The following is a 21,833-nucleotide window of genomic DNA, read 5'->3' as shown; positions in this document are numbered from 1 at the left end:
GCATCCGCGAATTTTACCGCGATTTGCAATTTCTTCACATGTAAAAACTGATGCTGTTTGCTTTCCATTGGCCAGAAATTCGTTTAACCTGCTAACTATCCCTGCATCATTGCTAGTGTGAGCCTGGACTAATATTAACTAGATACCACTCACCCTGAACCTCTATAAGGGAATTAAAAGCAAATTTAGCATATTTCTCATTCATTGCCAGCACATATCCAAGCATTGCCTGTGTTTTCAAAACTCCTATCTGTTTTCTGTTGTCTAAGCTTGCTGGATTGAACTGAATTACAGTTGATTGCATTTCTGAGAACTGTGTGTTTTCCTTCCATTTCCTTGCCTTGCATCAAGGGGGGGGATGGGATTGCCAGAGGAAAGTGATTACATTGTTGGGTTGAAATCACATTGAGTATTTTCTGTATTGCATTCATTGAATATTGCATCCACCTGAGCTACATAAAGCATCCTCTACCACAGTATACTTTTGTTCCTATTTCCCAGTGTGCTACCTTATCCATTTCATGTTAACTCATTAGTCATTATAAAGAAGTGTGCTAGTGCCAGATTCTCCGTTGTTAATATTTCCCATATCAGATTAAGTGTGATATTCAATTATTAATTTACTATAAAGTGTGATATCTATATTTTAATTTATCAAATAAACCTTTTAAACTTGCAAAACAGAACTACTTCTTGGCTCAGTGGGGTCAGGGGGATTCCAAGAGAGGGGTGTTATACAAGGGTAGTCATCCAGGACGCATGAACTGGACCTAAAGATATATCAATAAGGGTTTTCATTCAGTATTCTAGACTAGGCGTTAACTTGGCTGTAGTGCTGAATTGAATCCTCTTACAAAGTGGGGGCTCGAGCCGAGACGTTGGGTTAGATTTACCATTTGTGCAGATTAATACAGTGTGCTAACTGACGGGATACATACATCCAGTCGGATCACCACGCTGCATTACGCTGTGAAGCATTCCTCAAAAGGGACACTCCAAGAAAAGTTCTGTTCTGCAAAAATAAAATACAAACTTCTGTAAGTCAGGACAGAGACCAATCTCTAGAATGACGACCTTAGTAGACATGAAAATAGCCAGAGAGCACCTCTTGCATAAGCTATTTGTGAGAGGTGAATGGACCGAACAGGGCCAGGATGTGTGGTTGCAGGCCATCACACAACAGGTCACTGAAACAGGGTCAGATATATATAGAGATCAGGGTCCCTTACATGTGGCCCTGAGTGAACTATATATGGCTCCTAAAGCCAAAGAGGAACACAATAAGATTGCCAGGATAGCAGCATACCTGTACCTATACGTTGGAGACATGCAGGATAGATGTGCGGAAAGCCAAAATCTGGCAAATAGGCAACAGATGGCATTACAGAAGGCCCAATCTGATCTGGACTCTTCTGAGCAGAGGCTGCAGAGGAGCCAGGAGTCAGAAAATGACAGCAGACGGTACATCACTAAAATAAAGGAGGATATGGATGTGCTGCAAAAGGAAAAGTCAGAACAGGATACCAGATTTCTGGCCCTACAGAAGGAGCACCAAGACAGTTTGGACTCCTTACTGCTGAGCCAGAAAAAGCTGGAGCAACAATTAGACTTTAACAGGGCATGCACGGAGCAGGTAGCCACCCTGCAAAGTCATCTAGATAGAGTGAAGGTAGAGAGCAACAAGCTGATCTTGAAAGACCTGGATACCCAGGCAGAGTTTGATGAGGAGCGCCAAAAAGCTGGTGCCCTTCAACGGCAAAGGGACGACCTGGCGGCACAAATGCAGGCTCTTAGTCAGGAAAGAGACGCCTTAGGCCAGGAAGTCTGCCATTTAAAAAGGAAAATGGAAGAAAATCACCTGGCCCACCAGGGGCTGGGTGACCTCCAAAAAGAAAACCAGAACTTGGTAGAGCACACCAGAAGGGTGGAGGATGCTCTAGCAAGAAAGGAGCAGGCCAATAGGGACACAGCTCAGGAGGTAACCCTCCTGCAGCAAAGACTGGCCCAGTTCTCCAGGACCAACCAGGAAGCACAGAGGGAAAATGAGGCCCTCTGTCAACACAATGATAGGCTCCAGCAACAGGTAGCGATGCAGGAGAAACTGATAGAGTCGAGTAAGGCCTTAACAGAGGAACTGAAAGCACAAATGCAGGCTCTTGCATTGCAACAGGGAGCAGGGGCGGATAGAGATGAGGTCCGCTGGGAAAGAGAGACTCCTGACCATAACCGCAGGAGCCCTAACACCAGGGGCCTTCATCTTCCCCAGTCCCTGGACTCTACCACCCCCGTGTCCCCTGGCGCACATGAGCACAGGGCCACAGGGATGGCAGATTACTATCCAGCTAAGAGTATGGGGCTCATAGGCCAGTACCATCCAGGAATGGAGGGGTGGGCATCCGGGTATGGGCACCCAAGTACAATACAGTTCAGTGGGGAACCCCAGGAGAGTAGGCCCATTAAGGGCATCCTGAAAACCTCTGCCCAGTTAGGTCAGTGGAGGGGGTACCCATCAAATCCTGACAGCAAGGAGGAATCTGAAGACTCCTCTGAACTGCGCAGGACACAGGAGACCAGGTCCCCACATTCTGCCAGCCATTCCCAGGCTCGCAGAATCCGGGAAAACCTGGAAGAACAGACGGGAACCTCTGGGAGCAGTGCCTCTGAGTCCGACGAAGAATGGACAAGGGTTACCCGAACCAAAAAGGCCAATAAGGCAAAAAGGGCCTTGCTCAAGGACCCCTTAAAGCAGATTAAGGCGATCAGGAGCGTCATCACGCCTTACCATAAGAACGCTAAGTATTCTGTTTGGGAGCACTTAGAGTTGTTTGAACAAATGATGGAGACTTTCCATTTGAAGGACAGCCAAAGCTGCATTCAATATGTAAAGTGGACCTTCTCCCCGGAATACTCCAGTTTCTTTGCGGGGCTGGAGGACCAAAATCATTTAAGATGGTCCACCTATAAGGCGGCCATCTTGAAACATTTTTCTGTTCACAGAAATCCTCAAGAGGCTCGCAAGGCAGCCTACAATTTGCAATGTGGGGAGGATCAGGCCCCACAAGAATTTGTGCAGGAGTTAAAGCGGGCTTTTGCACAGACCACAAGAAGGGTGCGCACGGATAGCCGTGAATTTATAAACACGTTTTTCCATGCCTTGCCCAAATATATCATGACCCAGCTCGTGAGGGATTTTCACGAGAAAAGATCTTTAGACTGGGTCATTGAACAGGCTACCCGCATCTATGAGGTGCAGAAGCCCATAGAAAATAAAAGCAATGCCCAGAAAAACCCCAAAGCCAACAGCACCCCTGCTGCTGCCAAGGTGGCAGAGGTAAAGGTCACCCCCGTTTTGGATTTGGAGATGGGGGGGCCTAAAAACCTACCTGCACCTAATAATGCTAGGCCCAGAAGGTCCTCGGGCCAGTCGCAGACAGGGAGCCAGGGAGGCAGCCCCACAAATGGGGTCCCTCGCTCTCCTGACTATGTAAGTCCTCGCTACAAAGGTAATCGACCCATCCTGGGTTATGTGTGGACTCCTCCAGCCCAAGGGGGGGGATCCAGACAAGCACCTAACCCAGGGAACTTCCCTCCAAACTTCCCACAGGAGGGCAGAAATTTACCAAACCCTGGGCAGAACTTTTTCCCCAGATATCCACCCGACTTCCAACCCCAAAATCATCCATCCTTCTTTCCTCAATTCCCTGAGCCCAGACCACTGAATCCGGGAGAGGGGAGGCCAAGGGTGGAGGGGTACCAAAATCTTCCCAACCAGGGGTACTACCAGAGGAGGGACAGCTACCCTTCCCGGGATCAGCCCAGGGGAGAAAACAGGGCCCCGTATCAGCCTGAGCGGGTTTCCCAGTTAGAGCGCCAGGTTCAAAACATGGCGCGGGATATGGGTCATATACTGAGGGCACAGCAGAACCCTCAGATCAGCATGCCGGCGCAGAACGCACCCAACTCTGGACCTGGTGCTCCAGAACAATGACGGGGGCAGCACCCCGATAAATCACCGGTTCCCAGGGAGGAGGCACAAAGGGAAGGGGGGTGTAAAGCCTTGGAGGTAGCTTCCTTCCTCACTTGTAAACAGCCCCTGGAAACCCAGGAACCGGAAACAAAATCTCTTGCCCCTGAAAGTCTGCCTCCTAAGGAGCAGAGGGGGGGTAGGAGAAACAAAAGACCCAAACAGACTCAGTTTGAGGAGGAGGTACAGATCTTCCAATTTGAGGGAGAGGGATCCTCAGAGGATCCTGGGAAAAGGATCTTCTCCTTCAGAGAGGGGGGAACTCCTCCCAAAGAAAAATGGGTCCCTAGGGATGCAAATCCAGACTGGGGAGATGTGGAGACTGAGCTACCGCCGCCCACCATCTCATCCCAGAACCAACAGCAAGAAAATCCCCTGGTTCAAACCCATCCTGGCGACTGCCTCCAAAAAGGGGGGGGCGGCCCAGAAACGGAGCCAGGGGAACCCACAATGGCTCTGATCTCCAGTTGCAAATTTTTTCTTTCAGATTCCCAAGACTCTCCACAGAATTCTGCCCAAATCTCCTCGCTAGCGATGTCCAAAACCAGAAAATTAGCCCACCAGTTGTCCAAAAATGTACATTATCTGTGCCCCCTTGAGGAGAAGGAGGGAAGATATTATGCCCCGGTACAAGTACAGGGGCAGGGTACAATCTCAGCACTGGTGGACACTGGATCTCAAGCTACCCTTCTGTCCAGAAGGGCCTTTGACGAACTGAATGCAGGAAGGGGAGAGAATTACCAAATTCCTCTCACCTCTCTTCCTGGACAACTGCAGAACTTTGACGGGAAGGAAATTCCCGTCGAGGGGACGGCAGACTTGGACATTAAGATCGGGCGACACAAGTTGAAACACCCGGTCATAGTTGTGACCCCAGAGGGCACCCCTTGTTTACTAGGGAATGACCCCCTGAGAAGGTTGTCACCCCTAATAGATTGCGTAAACAAGGTCCTCTGGACCCAGACTAGCCGACCAATAAAATTAAAACAGAGTGCCAACCATGTTAGTTTAAACGGCACATGCCACATGGTTGAACAAAAATCTGACCAAGTAGAATTTCACTTCCAGAATAGCCAAATTCCAGACGTGACAGTAATAGCAGTAGGACAACAGACTGGTGATGGGGGGTCCTCTCTATTTCTGAAAATCAACCTTCCTTCCAGTCTAAAGTGGTACTCCACGCTGGAAGGAAACACTCTGAAATTCTATACCAATCCACAATCTGAAACTCCCACTCCTATAGTCCAGAAAGATGTGAAATCAGCTCAGAGCCTGGCTGATATTCAGCAAATTGGAGAGCAGTTGTTCATCCCTGTTCAGTTAAATGATGGGAAGGACTCTGTTCTCGCTCGAGTGTGTGTGAACAACGGTAAGAGCTTCATCAGCGAAGCCATGTTTCGCCAACTCCCAAAAGAACCAGCCATTCCCACCTTCAAACTGATAGACAAATGGGAAATGGACCTGGAAGTACCTAATTCCAAACATCTCCTGCCAAGCAGGTGTATGCTCAAAATCTCCATTGGCAACAAGAGCATAGTCCATAATTGTTGGGTCGTGCGAGACGTCCCTGCCGCCTTTTACTTAGGCAGTGACATTCTCAATCGCTTTGCCATTAGTTTGGACCTAATAAACTTCAAAGCTTGGTCCCGATTAGCGGATAATCCCATGGGCTTTGATGATCCAGAAAAAGCATTTAGGTCAGCTCAATTGCTACCTTATGCAGTTGAAATTCAGGTTAAAGAGGAAGTCACCATCCCAGAAAGGACCCGACAATTCTCCCTGGAAGTGAAAGTTAAAAGGGGACAAGAGTTGAAAAACCCTGATGCTTACATACATCTAAATGCTTCTTTCCAACAGCAAGGGTTGGGGGTAAACCCAACTCCATTAGTCAACATAGAACATGACACCATTCTAATAGAGGTGGATAACAGCGACTTAAAGAGTATTACTCTAGCCGCAGGCACCATTATTGGAATGGCGGTTGATGACCGACATTTCTCCATTGATCTTGTAAATGAACTGTTAGGACCCATCCCCAAGGACTGTGTTGACAGTGACAGTGAGGACAATACAACACCAAACAGGATTTTCACCCGGCATGGGGGGAACTTCCTGGTGTACACTTCCTGCCCCTATGGTAAGGAAGATGTGACCTGTGACTTCAGGAGGGATGAGGTGATTTTCCAGGTCCATGAGGGCTGCCTTTCCCACCTGAAGCCTCCGGTCCAAATCAGCACTCTGACCAGGGACTTCTCCACCCAGCTGGAGGAGGCCGCGGAGATAGCCAAACCAGGAGTCTTTCCAGGCTTCAGGCAGATGGTGGAAGAGAGAGTCAACCTAGCTGATGCCTGTGTGACTCTGGAACAAAAGCAAAAGTTGAAACAAGTTTTCTTGGATTTCCAAGATCTCTTTGCGGTAGACTCATATGACTGTGGTCGCACTGACATCCACACAACAACAATCCCCACGGACCCTGGCATGACTCCTGTGTTTGTGAAGCAATATCGCTTGCCTCTCGCATCAATGGAGTCCCTTACTGAAATAATTAAGAACCTTGAGTCCCGGGGAATAATCCGTCCAGTCCACAGCACCTTCAATAATCCGGTGCTGGGAATATTGAAGCCGAACGGCCAGTGGAGACTCTGCGCCGACCTTAGGGAGCTCAACAAACGGGTCCATACTTCCCGATGGCCTCTGCCCTACATTGACCAAGGGCTGGCCCAGATTCAGGGGTCACAGGTATTCACTGCAATAGACCTGACCAATGGATACTGGACTGTGCCTGTCAGTAGGGAGGACCAATACAAGCTGGCTTTTACCTTTGGGGGCCAGCAGTACACCTGGACCCGGACTCCCTTCGGATACCTCAACTCCGGCAATGAATTCAACATTTTTCTACACAAGGCCATGCCTGACTTGGGTGCAAGGGGTAACCTGGCTTATGTAGATGATGTCCTCATCAAAAGCTCAACTGTTGAGGAACACATAGCGGAGATCCGTTATGTTCTGACACAGTTGAGGGCCGCCGGAGCAAAACTTTCCTTTCAGAAAGCACAGTGGTGTAAAACCTGTGTTAACTTCTTGGGGCATGAGATTACTCCTCAGGGTCTTTGTCCCCAGGAAAAGAAAGTGGAAGCACTTCAGAAACTGAAAGACCCCACAACTCTGCGAGAACTAAGGAGCCTCCTTGGACTGACTAATTACAGCAGAAAGTTCATTGAGGGCTACGCAGAGATCACCAGACCCCTGATTCATCTCCTGAAGGGGGGGGTCAAGTGGGAATGGGGTCCAGAACAAGCCGAGGCAGTAAAACAACTCAAGAGAAGCCTCTCACAAGCGCCTTGCCTAGCTTACCCTGTCAGAAACAAGGAGTTCTTCCTGGAGACAGGGTTCTCTGATACGTGCTTGACGGCAGTATTATACCAAAAGCATGACAAGGTCAATAAAGTAATCTCCTATGCGAGCAAAACTTTATCCTCTGTGGAGGAAAAATTCAACGATTGTGAGAAGGCACTCCTGGCAACGGTGTGGGCATTGAAGAATTACCGCCCGTTTATCCAGGGGGAACACGTCATAGTGGAGACTCCACACCAGCCTCTGCAATATCTCCAAAGTGACAGAATCCGGGCCGGAAATGTGAGTAATTCCCGAATTACTTCCTGGATTCTGTCAATGCAAGGCTTTCCTGTGGAGGTCAGATATGGCCAAAACAAGAAGAGTCCCCTCGCGCAAGGTCTGGCTGACTTGCATGATTGTGCCAGAGAAAACTGTCTCGAGGACGAAAGTCTAAAAATAAAGGACAACATGGAGGCATACCTTAATTCCCCCCACAAAGTCTTTGAAGAAGACAAGTGTGAGGGAATGCCCACTGTGTATGTGGATGGATGCTCTTACCATGTCGACAACAACGGGGAGAAAGAACTGGTGGCCGGCGTAGGGAATGCATGGGTGAATGAGTCCCCAGAACCCTCCGCTGGATACAAAATTGGTCCCCGAAGTAGTCAGGTGGCAGAATTGATGGCTGTGCATCAGGCCATCCTCACTGCTGTCCAGCATCAACTCCACGAACTGGTCATAATCACAGATTCGGATTATGTACGGAACGGGTTCGTGGAGCACCTGGTTAATTGGAAAACCAGAGGCATGTTATGTGCTAACAACAAACCCTTGAAACATGGGAAGTTGATCCAAAACATTGATGATCTGGTCACCTCGAATGAGATGACCATCTATTGGAAGAAGATCAAGGGTCATTCCAAAGTAGAGGGACCAGACAAAACTGGAAATGACTTAGCTGATCAGCTGGCCAAAACCGGGGCCATCCAAGGGGATCTAATTGAGATTGAGTCCCTGTTGGGGGAAATCCAGGTCACTGCCATCACTAGGTCCCAGACAAATGCTCACAACGACCTCTCAATTGCACAATGGAGTAAGGAGACCCCTGAGGCTGATTTGATTACCGCTCAGAAGGGGGATCCAATTATTGGTAAGTTTTACCAGCACCTTGAGGACCCTGAGAACTTTCCCCTGACGGATACCGATTACATTGGGAAAGAGGACCTAAGAGTGTTGATGAAATGTCCAAAAATGTTCCGAATCCAAGACGGTTTGCTGGTAAGGAAATCCAAAGCTGGCCACGATCAGTGGGTGGTTCCTACCTCATTCCGAAGCCTGATGTTAAGTCACGCCCATGATGCGGCCACCGCCGGTCATAGGGGGTTTCACACAACATTGGAAATCTTAAGAGAGGTTGCATACTGGCCACACATGGGCCAGGACCTCAACCAATATTTGAAGGGTTGTCTTGTGTGTGCACAATTTCAGCCGACATCCCTCACACACCGGGCGCCTTTACAAAAGAGGGGAATGACACTGCCATGGTCAGATTTACAAATCGACTTTGTAGGCCCTGTGATTCGCTCGGCTAGGGGGAATAAGTACATGTTGACTGTGACATGCTTGTTTACCAAGTGGGTGGAATGTCTCCCAGCCCCAAACTGCAAGGCAGAAACGGCAGCTGCCTTGATGATTAACCACATCTTTTCCCGTTTTGGTCTACCTCAAAGGATTGAGTCAGACAGAGGTAGCCACTTCACCAGTGAAGTAATGACAAAGATGTGGGAGATACTGGGGGTCAAGAGAAAGCTGCATATTGCTTATAGACCAGCTTCTTCTGGGGCAGTAGAGAGATATAACCGGACAATTGTGAGCATATTAAAGAAGTTTGTGGCAGATTCTGGGCCAAGTTGGGATATCCGATTACCTCTGGTCCTAATGGCTATCAGATCTACCCCTTCATCTGCAACCAAAATGTCACCATTTGAGTTGATGACTGGGCGCAAGATGGTGCTTCCTCAGCATTTGCTCTATAGGACCCAAGAGCAGACACTGATAAATGCCTCCACTACTCATGAGTATGTAGAGAATTTAAGGAAACACCTTCAACATGCTTTTGCTTATGCTCAGCGGAATCTAGAAAGATCGGCTGATAGCATGAAGACCCATTATGACCTGAAAACTTCCAGGAAGGAATATCAGGTGGGAGACCGGGTCTATCTATACAACTTCCAAAGAAACCAGGCCAAGCAGCGCAAATTTTTGCCTACATGGAAGGGACCCTTTGAGATCGTCGATAAGATCTCCCCTGTGGCCTACAAGATCCGCATCCCCAAAGGCGGTTCGGCAGAGGGGGAAGACAAGTGGGTCCACATAAACCAGTTGAAATGTTGCCATCCCAGGCACACTCTGCAACAACTGGAGGAATCCTCTGGAATCCTAGCAGGCACTGTCTCAGACTAATTCAGTTCCAACCATAAAACATACCACATCTAGTCTCTAAAATATTGTGATTTGCATGAAACTGTCTCTTAGTTATACTGTTTTTTTTTCTCAAAATAAGAATGTAATGTTTCGTTATGATAAAATGCATATGCTGCCCCACTACCTCAACAGTGGTGGAAAAACGTCTATGAGTAGATATTGCCGCTTTTGCTTTATCATCCTAGGAGAGATGAAACCATGAAGGATGACCAAGAAGAACGATCCGGAGACCGGGAGCAGAGACGCAACGGGCCCGGGGTACCGCCCAATCTTCCCATCAGGACCGGCGAGGAGAACCGATCGATCAGTACCGGATGGAGAAGAAAACGCTGAACTGTGTCATCTACAGAAGAGGAAGAAGATTATGCGGACAGACCGGTGCATGGGTCAAAACCCTTGTGCACGCGACTCCCCATCGACTCAAATTCAAAGTGCAGTCGCGTGGGGGGGACTTGTTGGGTGTCCTGACCCACGTTTAAGCTACCCTGCTACAACATTTGGTGCTGTGGGCTTAGAAAATTCAAGATGGCAGAAAACCCACATGTGCGCTGAAATCCAGGAAAGCTGCGCAGTTTGTGCGCCCACCAAAATGGTTGCCTCACTTGCCACCCACCAGTGCGAGAATGAAAGGACGGGTTGCCATGAGGGAAATGGGTTGCCAAAGGAAAAACAGTAGCGCCGGTTAGCTTCAAAGCGCTTTAAAACCACCATTGGACTACCCGCACAGTAGTCTGAAACCATTGGGAATGGCAATGCTGATTGCCAAATGCAACCTAGAAGTGTGGGGAATTCATTTCTTAAATCCCAAAAATGGGTGCAGTACCAGTACTCACCACTATCCAAAAGCCGGCGTTTTAAAACCACTCTGTGTGTTTTTCTGAAGGCAAGCCAAATGCCTATTTCAAACCTTGCAACATGTGCAAAATATTTACTGAACACCAGCAGACATTGGCAGAATGGAGTTTTGTGTGCCTACAAAATCTGGGAAATGAAGAGCCCAAAAACAATGCTTATAACAAAAATGCTATGGAGTCAGCAGCTTAAGCCTAACTACAACTGGATTTAAAACCACCAAAATCGAAAATGTTAAATTAAATGAGTGACCTATGTTTGGTGTCACATGCCTTTGTAACTGTTGAAATGTCATAGTTTTGCGCTTAGAATCAGCATTCTAGCTGCATGTGTAAAATTACAAGTTATTTTAAAAGCAACAAAAAGTTAGCTGAAGGTCTGACTTAAGGAACTTGATTTTGCCTAGCAACTACCCATCAGCAGTGAAACTTGAGTCACCACTGTGTTCCCAGGCCAACCTTCCTTTTGCTGCCCAGGCTAAGGATATGCCATCTATCTGATAATTGAATTTCCTGTGCTCTGCCAGAGAGTGAACAAAGCCCTCTCCACTCAGGCAAAGGTTTTTTATTACAGACGTCGTAAAAAGTGGCTTCCTCCTGGAGAAGCTGGGAGGAGCACTGCCTGTGAGAAGCAAGCTGGCTTGGCAGAAACTGGAAAGACTGGTTTCTGTACCATGTGACCTGAAAAGACACACCCCTGCAGCAAGGATATGGGTTTATAAAAAGGGGGATAATTCATAGAGCGGACATGTGAAAATTTTATAAATGATACCATAATTCTTGTGATTTTTCTGCCCACAGTTTAAGACGTGGTAGGAACCGGTGGTATGTTCAGGGGGGTTTTAGCGGAAAAGTGGATATTACTCTAAATGTGTGCATGTTAAAAATCTGAAACTTCATCAGTTAATGTCCCTACCCCCTGCACACATGTATGTAAAGTTGGGTCCATGTCGGAAATTGGAAAAGCAGTTAAAAAGTCAATTATGTACACTCTTTGAATGCAAGCTCCGAGAATGAGCAGATTTGGACATAGACATGGCTAAATTCAGCCACACCATGTATATGTAATTTTAAACAAATGTGTACCTGTGCAAATATGTTTTTTAGGTCAGATATAGATTGTGTGTAAAGTTGACAGGGGTGGGTTCTCTGTATCATAAACAGACCTCATCCTGATGACACTTCATTTCATTCCCCCAATCAAGTAAGAAATGGAAGTTTGACCAATTAGAAGCTGAGAGAGAGGTAGGGTCAGTGATGCTAGAACACACCCACATTCTAAACACATAAAAGCAGACAGACAGGACAGATAGGACCTTCAATTCCATTTGCTGCAACGCACTCTGCCGGACCATACAACATCTAGAGATCCAGACTTCAAATTCATCAAACCTCCAGAGAGCCAAACTAGAGACTTCAATCTATCCAAAACTAGAGACTTCAATCTATCCAGAGCAGAGAGACCCAAAGAACCGGTGCCTAGCAGAGACCAGACCCCTGTGAGCAGTTCCAGAGGCCAGGCGCTGTGAGCAGAACCCGGAAAGACCTGACCAGACTGAAGTCCGTGACCAAGTCGCTTTCCTGTTCAAAATCTCTTGTGAGTACTTAGCAAAACTCAGAACACATCTCTTAGTTTAAATTCATCTAATTCAATCTATTTAACATAAGTAGAACTGCCTCCTAGCTGTCACCTGTCATTCTAGCTGCAAAAAATTTGTCACTTGTCATTTTGAAAAAGTGTGCGTTTAAAATTTACAAAACCAAAAACGACCTTTACTAAATTACTCATATCTCCGCAACCGTTTGGGCTAGAGACTTGCAATAACTTTCATTTGGAAGCTGAGATCCCAGGCTTTTCTAGGACCCCAAAACGGTAGAGATAGTCCTTGCGGTTCCTTTGTAATAGCGCTCGGCGCATCCGCGAATTTTACCGCGATTTGCAATTTCTTCACATGTAAAAACTGATGCTGTTTGCTTTCCATTGGCCAGAAATTCGTTTAACCTGCTAACTATCCCTGCATCATTGCTAGTGTGAGCCTGGACTAATATTAACTAGATACCACTCACCCTGAACCTCTATAAGGGAATTAAAAGCAAATTTAGCATATTTCTCATTCATTGCCAGCACATATCCAAGCATTGCCTGTGTTTTCAAAACTCCTATCTGTTTTCTGTTGTCTAAGCTTGCTGGATTGAACTGAATTACAGTTGATTGCATTTCTGAGAACTGTGTGTTTTCCTTCCATTTCCTTGCCTTGCATCAAGGGGGGGGATGGGATTGCCAGAGGAAAGTGATTACATTGTTGGGTTGAAATCACATTGAGTATTTTCTGTATTGCATTCATTGAATATTGCATCCACCTGAGCTACATAAAGCATCCTCTACCACAGTATACTTTTGTTCCTATTTCCCAGTGTGCTACCTTATCCATTTCATGTTAACTCATTAGTCATTATAAAGAAGTGTGCTAGTGCCAGATTCTCCGTTGTTAATATTTCCCATATCAGATTAAGTGTGATATTCAATTATTAATTTACTATAAAGTGTGATATCTATATTTTAATTTATCAAATAAACCTTTTAAACTTGCAAAACAGAACTACTTCTTGGCTCAGTGGGGTCAGGGGGATTCCAAGAGAGGGGTGTTATACAAGGGTAGTCATCCAGGACGCATGAACTGGACCTAAAGATATATCAATAAGGGTTTTCATTCAGTATTCTAGACTAGGCGTTAACTTGGCTGTAGTGCTGAATTGAATCCTCTTACATTTTTGACCCATGATTCGCTTAAACATATTTGTCGAAATAAACACACGGTCTGCTGTGGAAAGCATAGATCTATCATCACAATTTCCAATATGATTCCTACCTTCATTCAATTTTAATAGAATTATTGCTTTCAGATGGTTGTTCTCTGGGTTCCCCTGATTTGAAGTCTCAATGGCTTTATGCTTACAGAGAAGGACTAGCAGGGATGTTCTCCTTGTCTTTTAAAACCAAAGTCCTCCCATGGAAGTTAATCTCTAAAAGTGAACTAATGCTGACCTCCTGATCTCCTGCCTGAGATATAGGGTTCTATGTTCATTTACTGATGGTCATTTTTTCGATAAGTTATTTACAGAATTTATTTTTTTCTAAAAAATTCATTGATATATTTTTTAATTTTTGGGGTATTCCCTCCCTAAACACTTTGCCCTCTCTATTTAACACTATTTGCAACCCTCTACAACTTATATACCCATCCCCACACACCCCTATGCTTTTTTGATTTGTTTTTTCAAAAAAAGAGTTTCAGTAAAACACCCATTGAAAAAACGACTGTCAGTAAAAGAACGTCGTACCGAGAAATAGCGCTACCGTTCTTGGAATTTATTGCCAGTTGGTCTACGATGCCTGGTTTGACACAATTCTTGTAGATATTTCAGCAGATCTGCTAACAGGCAAAAGAAGCTCATTATTTTGGGGATGTTACATTTAAAATCAAGTCCCCAAGAAGAATTCTGGAAAAGATGGGATTGATAACATGGCAGACCGACATCTTGTACACAACGTATCAATTACAAATCGTAAGGAAGCAGGGTTTATATTAAAATTTGGCTCTTATTTCTAGTTTGACAGTAACTGATGAAACAGGCGGTAACAGTGTAAGCTACTATTTTTACAGTTTACCTGATTATGGTTTTGCAAACCCGTAAGCTGTGAAACTGCCTGCCTGTACACAGCAGTGTTACTGCCAAAACAAATGATGCCATTATCATCAGTGGTAATGACAACAGTGGAATTGCTACCAGCAAAAGTACTTTCATTCGCTAATAGAGTTCTATAAGACTATATAATCGGGAATTACGTAAACTCATAATTAGGCCGAATTGCTAGTTAACACCGGTCTTAATGGTCATTCGGTTTGGAGGTATTCTTGGTAATAATAACTCCAAACTCGCTATGAGGGCCTAAGCATTTTGCACAAAGGACCAATCTACCCTTTCACTAACCAAGTTGTTATGATAGCTTATTAGGATTTGTAGCGCACACTACTGATATTTTTATGGTCTCCAGGCACTCTGGCAGATCTGGAAGAGAGTGGATTGGTTTGGTTAGTTGAGAGGAGAGGGAAAAAGCAAGGTTGCAGTGGTTTGTGTTGAGGGTGCAGATTGGAGGTACCCTTAGCTCTGCGCGCGTGACAGCTTTCCAGTTGTGACGTGTAATGGCATTAAGGGCTTTGTTTCCAGAGAGGTAACCTCACACTTGCAGTCTCCGTTGGTGGATGTCTGGGCATATCCGTTTATTCTAGGGATGTAGAGATGCGTTGTTTGCCGTCTGTGGAGATGGTATTGTAAAAGCCACGTGCAAGTGTGCAGTTTGAGTTTCCGTGTGACAAGGTCGAGAAATCGAGGCTAACACGATGGGGTCAGTGGCTGGCCCTGCAGGTTTTCCTTATCGGGTGCAAGTGCCTGATGCCACTGCTGGTGTGTTGTAGTGAGGGGTATTGAGATTCTTTGTGGTTGTGGAGAGCTCAGGTTTTGTTTTGTGATTTGCTTATTAAAGGGGGGAGGTGCACTCTTAGAGTTTGATCTGTTCCCAGATATGTTGACATATTCTAGCCATTGGTACCTTTCTTAGACTGCCATTAGTTGGTTTGGAAATGGGAAGTCAGGTGCAGGTATGGCATTCCCTTAGGGTGTGTACGTTTTTGGGATTTGCTCAAGTGAGATGTTGTCTCCACTGTTCGAGTATTGGCTGAGTTCCGTTGATTATCCGCTGAAAAGCCATGTTTAAAAAGTTTCAACATTTCAAGCGGTTCTGTAATCAGTAAATTTCCCTTAGTAGTGTATTCCAAACATTGGCCACCATAGCCAAGAAGGCGGAGCCTGTGTATCTTTCTCTGCAGACTCTCCTGGTTGTTATTAGCACCTCTCTTCTGGATCTTTGATCTGAAACGGACATGGCAGAGTCCCTTTCGAAGTATAAGAACTCAATATTACACTCTAAAAAAAGCTATTATTCCTTTTCTGTACTCCCAAAAAGAGATCCACTGTTTAATCAATGACTGCGAACCTCCTGCTACCACATCGAACGACATCACTTAGACACAGCCACTATGTGATCATTTGTCTCTTCTTTTCGGAGAAAAACTTGAAAATTCCCACTGAAGTACTCAGAAGAAATCGCCATCCATGGGGAGGTTGAGAAAATCTCGTTGTCACTGGATCAAATTCTACTAACCCTAAAAGAGGATGAACATGGCCCACTGGACAAGGCCTGCACATGCTCAGACTAGCCAGCAGTTATATCTCCAGCCGCAGTCCGAAAGGAGGCCGCAAGCTGCACAGATTGGTCAACAAGTTCAGGGAATACTGAACAATTCTTTGTTTTCTTTGATTACGGGCGGGTCCAGAAAAGCTTTAATGAGCTCCCATTACCCTTTTGCTGAAAAAGCAACACGCTACATTGCAAGGCTCAATAAACAATAAACCTATCTCTAATCTGCCTTTCTTGACGAAAAATTATGTCATGTCCTATCATTTCATAGGGTCAAGGTGATGTGACATCATTCCTGTTATGTCATCATTATGCTAATTTCTATTTTTGAACCTTTAAGATTCCTATAGATTTTTGGTCACAGAATGTTGGCATGTATGGGTATTCAGTTTGCTAATGTTTATTGCACAGGAGAGCATTTTCAGCGAAAAAGCAGAGCAACATGTTTAAATGTAGCATTGGAAGCATGCATTCTCAGTACATGCTCTCACGTTTTGGAAAGTGCTCCCACGCTAAACTTAATTAAATCAGTCAAGAACTATTAATTCTTCAGGAAAAATCTCATAACCGTCCTCTTCCATGAATACAATTCCCCATGATAATGTACAGTTTTGTACAGAGCGTGGTGCATGGTATACACCCCATTATCATAACATAACATAGGCCCTGCTTCCAGCTCGAAGAGGACACAATATTTGTGATTTTTTAAGTACTGTTAAAATCACATAACAACATTATAGAAAGAGTAGCAGCAGCTTGCCTGGTCCGTTCTATAATCTGTAATGTGTGGTTTCTAACCTTGTCTTGCACATATGCAAAGGGTACTTCCTCATTTGAATGGTGTTGGTTCACATTCATACAGGTACTTTTGATTGTGCACCTTTACGTGCACCCATTACTTAAACATATATGCATGCAAGAAGGGCCCCCAAGGGAAACGTTTAGTGTATGCCACCCAAGAAGTGACCGGGGTTGACGTCATTGCTTCATTCCCTGTGGGCGTGATTGCACTGGCTTCATTCTAAAGTTAGACTGTGGCAGGATTGGATTGAGGCAATAAGAGACCAAGGGCCCCGATTCATGGAAAAGTGTGCATTTTTCCTGCAAAGTTTGCACGCTGAGACCGACTCTGCGCGAGCGTGCGCGCAATGGTTTTCCTGCGCACTCTGCGTATTCATGGAAATGTTTGCGCAAATAAACCGTATACGCAAGTCACGGCCGGAACCCCCTGACACTCCCTCATCCAAATCCAAAACAGCCAGAAAAAGCTACCTCTGCTTGCTCCATGGGTGCACACACATACATCCTGTAAACAGTGCCTGGAGTCCCTGGCAAGCAGGCCTACACCTCGAAGACCCTATGCAGGGTCCCCCGCAACTGTCAACTTCACCCTGACAACATGCGTAGGATTTTTCGTAACTCGGGTGAAACTCAGAAATTCTGCGTGCGAATACCCGTAATACATTCCTGAACCCCGCTACACTGCATACGCTCACCCCTAACTTAGATCAGAACCCCGGCTGCATATACGCACCCCCAAATCCAACATGCAATCCCAGCTCTGCGCAGTGATTCCAATGCACAAGTGCCTCTACGACTGCCTTTGGGTGGCGGATGTTGCGAGGGCTTTGCATGGCCATTTCCCTGGCAAGAGGCTGCACGGGTGGGTCCATGAATGCGTGTCATTTTGCGCAATTGTAGGCATGCAATGGACTGTCTGCGGGCTGTCCCTCGTAATGTCCACTTCTTGGCATCTTCTTCCCCATTTTCGGTGTTCCGCCCCCTTCGAATGCCCTCTGCACAAGCCACTCCCACACTCTGTGTAGTGTCTCACGCAAGGCACTCGGCCGCTCGCAGGCATGTGCTGGGCTGCTGTGAAATCCACGCAAGTCCAAGGAAAATCCTGCACATTCGATTCCATGAATCGACGAACGGGATTATGCACAAAGTTTGGCGCGCAAGTTCCCTATTTTCCGCGCAAATCATTCCATGAATCGGGCCCCAAATATTTTGAGAAATATGTGGCAAAAGGTGTATTTTAGAGCACTTTGATCCAGTAACATTGATCAAAACTTCCATCTGCACAGTATACTACTGCCCTCTTGGTCAGTTAGAGCTTACGTTGTGGGCCGCTGTGCACAAACTAGCTGCACTGATAGGAGATGTGCACCGCACCCTGCTTCAGACCTTTCTGGTGACTTCTCAGTACCCGACCCCCACGAGGATCTGTGCAGTCTGGGTTGGAAACTACTCTTGTCTGGACCTCTTAACAGGGACGGGGAGTTCATAACAAAGCTGCAGGTCAAACGGGCACTACATGCCTGTTTGCAGCATTCTCTCCCCTGGAGCAAGGTTTGTGCTTGCATGGCAGACTGGCAAATATTTTTGCAATCCAGTGCAAGGTACCGCGTTATTCAGGGCACCAGCCAGGCGTTAGCCTGCCAACAAACCAACACATGTGTAGGGCCATTCGTGAGTGTTCATAACTCTGGCATGATGCCAACGCATAGTGAACATGGATACAGGCTGATGTATGACTGCCCATTATTGAGCAAAAATAACTAATCAGGAGCTTATTTACTGATGATTTCTTTTTTTATCTTTAAAGCTCCCACTGCAAGAACATTAACTTTTTGGCGCTCCGAGGGGATGGGGGAGGCTGGAGAGTTTTTTGACTGTGCAGTGCTGCTGAGCCTCATTGAACTGGCTGATCCAATGTTTCCTGCGGGTCCCTCCTCAACACCACAGAGCAGAGGAGGCCTGGCGCACAGGCATGTCTAGTAGAGGAGGCCTGGCGCACAGGCATGTCTAGTAGAGGAGGCCTGGCACACAGGCATATCTACCAGAGGAGGCCTGGCGCGCAGGAATGTCTACCAGAGGAGGCCTGGCGCACAGGCATGTCTACCAGAGGAGGCCTGGCGCACAGGCATGTCTAGCAGAGGAGGCCTGGTGCCCAGGCATGTCTACCAGAGGAGGCCTGGCGCACAGGCATGTCTAGCAGAGGAGGCCTGGTGCCCAGGCATGTCTAGCAGAGGAGGCCTGGCGCACAGGCATGTCTACCAGAGGAGGCCTGGTGCACAGGCATGTTTAGCAGAGGAGGCCTGGCGCACAGGCATGTCTAGCAGAGGAGGCCTGGCGCACAGGCATGTCTAGCAGAGGAGGCCTGGTGCCCAGGCATGTCTAGCAGAGGAGGCCTGGCGCACAGGCATGTCTACCAGAGGAGGCCTGGTGCACAGGCATGTTTAGCAGAGGAGGCCTGGCGCACAGGCATGTCTAGCAGAGGAGGCCTGATGCCCAGGCATGTCTAGCAGAGGAGGCCTGGCGCACAGGCATGTCTAGCAGAGGAGGCCTGGCTCACAGGCATGTCTTCTAGAGGAGGCCTGGCGCACAGGCATGTCTAGCAGAGGAGGCCTGGCGCACAGGCATGTCTACCAGAGGAGGCCTGGCGCACAGGAATGTCTACCAGAGGAGGCCTGGCGCACAGGCATGTCTAGCAGAGGAGGCCTGATTCCCAGGCATGTCTAGCAGAGGAGGCCTGGCGCACAGGCATGTCTAGCAGAGGAGGCCTGGCTCACAGGCATGTCTTCTAGAGGAGGCCTGGCGCACAGGCATGTCTAGCAGAGAAGGCCTGGCGCACAGGCATGTCTACCAGAGGAGGCCTGGCGCACAGGAATGTCTAGCAGAGGAGGCCTGTTGCACAGGCATGTCTAGCAGAGGAGGCCTGGTGCACGGGCATGTCTACCAGAGGAGGACTGGCGCACAGGAAAGTCTAGCAGAGGAGGCCTGGCGCACAGGCATGTCTAGCAGAGGAGGCCTGATGCCCAGGCATGTCTAGCAGAGGAGGCCTGGCGCACAGGCATGTCTAGCAGAGGAGGCCTGCCGCACAGGCATGTCTAGCAGAGGAGGACTGGTGCACGGGCATGTCTACCAGAGGAGGACTGGCGCACAGGAAAGTCTAGCAGAGGAGGCCTGGCGCACAGGCATGTCTAGCAGAGGAGGCCTGGCGCACAGGCCTATCTAGCAGAGGATGCCTGGTGCACGGGCATGTCTACCAGAGGAGGCCTGGCGCACAGGAAAGTCTAGCAGAGGAGGCCTGCCGCACAGGCATGTCTAGCAGAGGCCTGGCGCACAGGAATGTCTAGCAGAGGAGGCCTGGCGCACAGGCATGTGTATGAAGCAAAACAGATGCTGAATGCCTGCCAGAATATGTGTGTGCTCTCGCCTTCTGGCATCGTGCCAGCAGGAATTGGCAGAATCTCAACCATGGTATTAAGGTGGGGCATGCCATCCTAGAAAGATGGAGTGTGATAAATAATAGATTTATCACCTACATTGAAAAGAAATAATCCATCCATTTACAAGTAAATCAGATTTGATAAGCCAACTTCTAGAAATGTAAATAATTAGAAGGTTTAACTCACACTACCAAGAAAGTTGGTTTTGCGTTCTGCTGTCGGGGCAAATGACACAATAAGGCGTTATTTTGAAAAGGACACACACATGTTCGCAGGTACCTGGCTGTTGTGGAGCGTGGAATGGAGGTGGCTGAGGTTGAGGAGCATAGCCTGTGGCAGGAGAAAGAAACACAAATATTAATGCAAGCGCCAAGAAGCTCATGTGCAAATGATAAAGCACTCTCGTGAAAGCTACATTTGACAATGTGAGAAATCGTCACTACACAATGGAAAGAAGACACACAATTAGAAATACAATCACTGAAAAACTTGCCAATAAAATCCTGTTACAATTACAGCCTGGGTTCAAAAGTGATCTAGTGTTGTGGTTGTGGGGGCCATACTGATTGATGTTTGTTTTTGATTTTAAACTTTGACAAACATGATTATGTGGCACTCTAGTCCTCCAGGTCAATTCTTTTACAGACGAATGTGTGTATTTTGGAACGTTATTACCTTTTCTTGTGCCTGTTCAGCAGAAATTGTTGCCCAGCTGCCCTTTAAGTAGAATGGGACCCACCGCATGTATTTTTTAAGGAATATAACGCCAGGAAGTCACACTAATCAAGACCCATTTACAATTGTGACAAATACCTGGATGCCATCACTGCTTTAGTAGGGGGAGCCCCTTCCCATGAGGCCAGGGAGGTGAGGACGCTACCAGACAGTTCCCCTGGGGGTGGCACTCAGTGGGTGGATCTCATGGGCAGGGTAACCGCCTATGGGACCAGTGACGACTATTGTGGGAGAAGGCGGTATCCCTGCCACTCAACTGACCCTAGCCCCCCTTCCTACATCCCTAACATCATCCCATATTTAAACATATCCATGTGTTATTGTTACCATTCTTAACCCAGTACTGAGACGAGCAAGACCTCTAGTGAGTCACAACATCATAACAAGATCAGTACTGTGACGAGGAGGAGGCGCCAAGCAGTACAGAGTACCTCCTAGAAACACTTTGCCCATTCTAGTGGTTCTTGACAGCTGATTCTACAAAGCCCAGTTGAAAGCAAGGAATTACTAGCCAAAGTGTCAAGCCCGCCCTGCAGGAACCACGAGACGGAGTACGCTAGGGGAAGGAAAGAGGCATTCAGGGGAGCCGAGAAAGGAGGTTGCTCTCAAGGAACAACGCGGTGAGCAGCAAGGAAGACAATCCTTGCTCCCCGAAGGTCAGTACACATGGAGGAAGGGTCCCATGCTAATAGGGAAGAAGCAGGGATGGCGGGGCCACCCGGAGATGAAAGAAGAAAGCAGGGGAAGCCCCACCACAGACGGCAGGCACACGGGACCATCCAAGACCATCACGGGCCACAAAATAAGGTATGCTGATGGACGGGGAGGTGTCGGGGATCCTATAGAGTGGCAGAGCCAATCTGAGGGAGCAAATAAAGAATGGAGGCCACATGATTGGGTCTGGGACC

General features: G+C 47.2%; 1 protein-coding gene across 2 annotated transcripts in view; it reads right to left on the bottom strand.

Moving 5' to 3' along the window:
* LOC138567407 (lipopolysaccharide-induced tumor necrosis factor-alpha factor homolog) overlaps positions 1 to 21,833 on the bottom strand; it is a 227,460-nt gene that overhangs the window by 165,773 nt on the left and 39,854 nt on the right. For both annotated transcript variants that reach the window (XM_069645581.1, XM_069645582.1), the window contains exon 3: positions 20,470 to 20,520. In XM_069645581.1, the coding sequence (XP_069501682.1) occupies positions 20,470 to 20,520 (51 nt within the window). The remainder of the gene's footprint in view (positions 1 to 20,469; positions 20,521 to 21,833) is intronic.

Source organism: Ambystoma mexicanum, chromosome 2p, assembly GCF_040938575.1.
Source record: "Ambystoma mexicanum isolate Mex_15411 chromosome 2p, UKY_AmexF1_1, whole genome shotgun sequence".
Classification (NCBI taxonomy): Eukaryota; Metazoa; Chordata; class Amphibia; order Caudata; family Ambystomatidae; genus Ambystoma; species Ambystoma mexicanum.
Note: the sequence above shows the minus strand (reverse complement) of the source record. Positions and strands in the feature narration are given on the sequence as shown.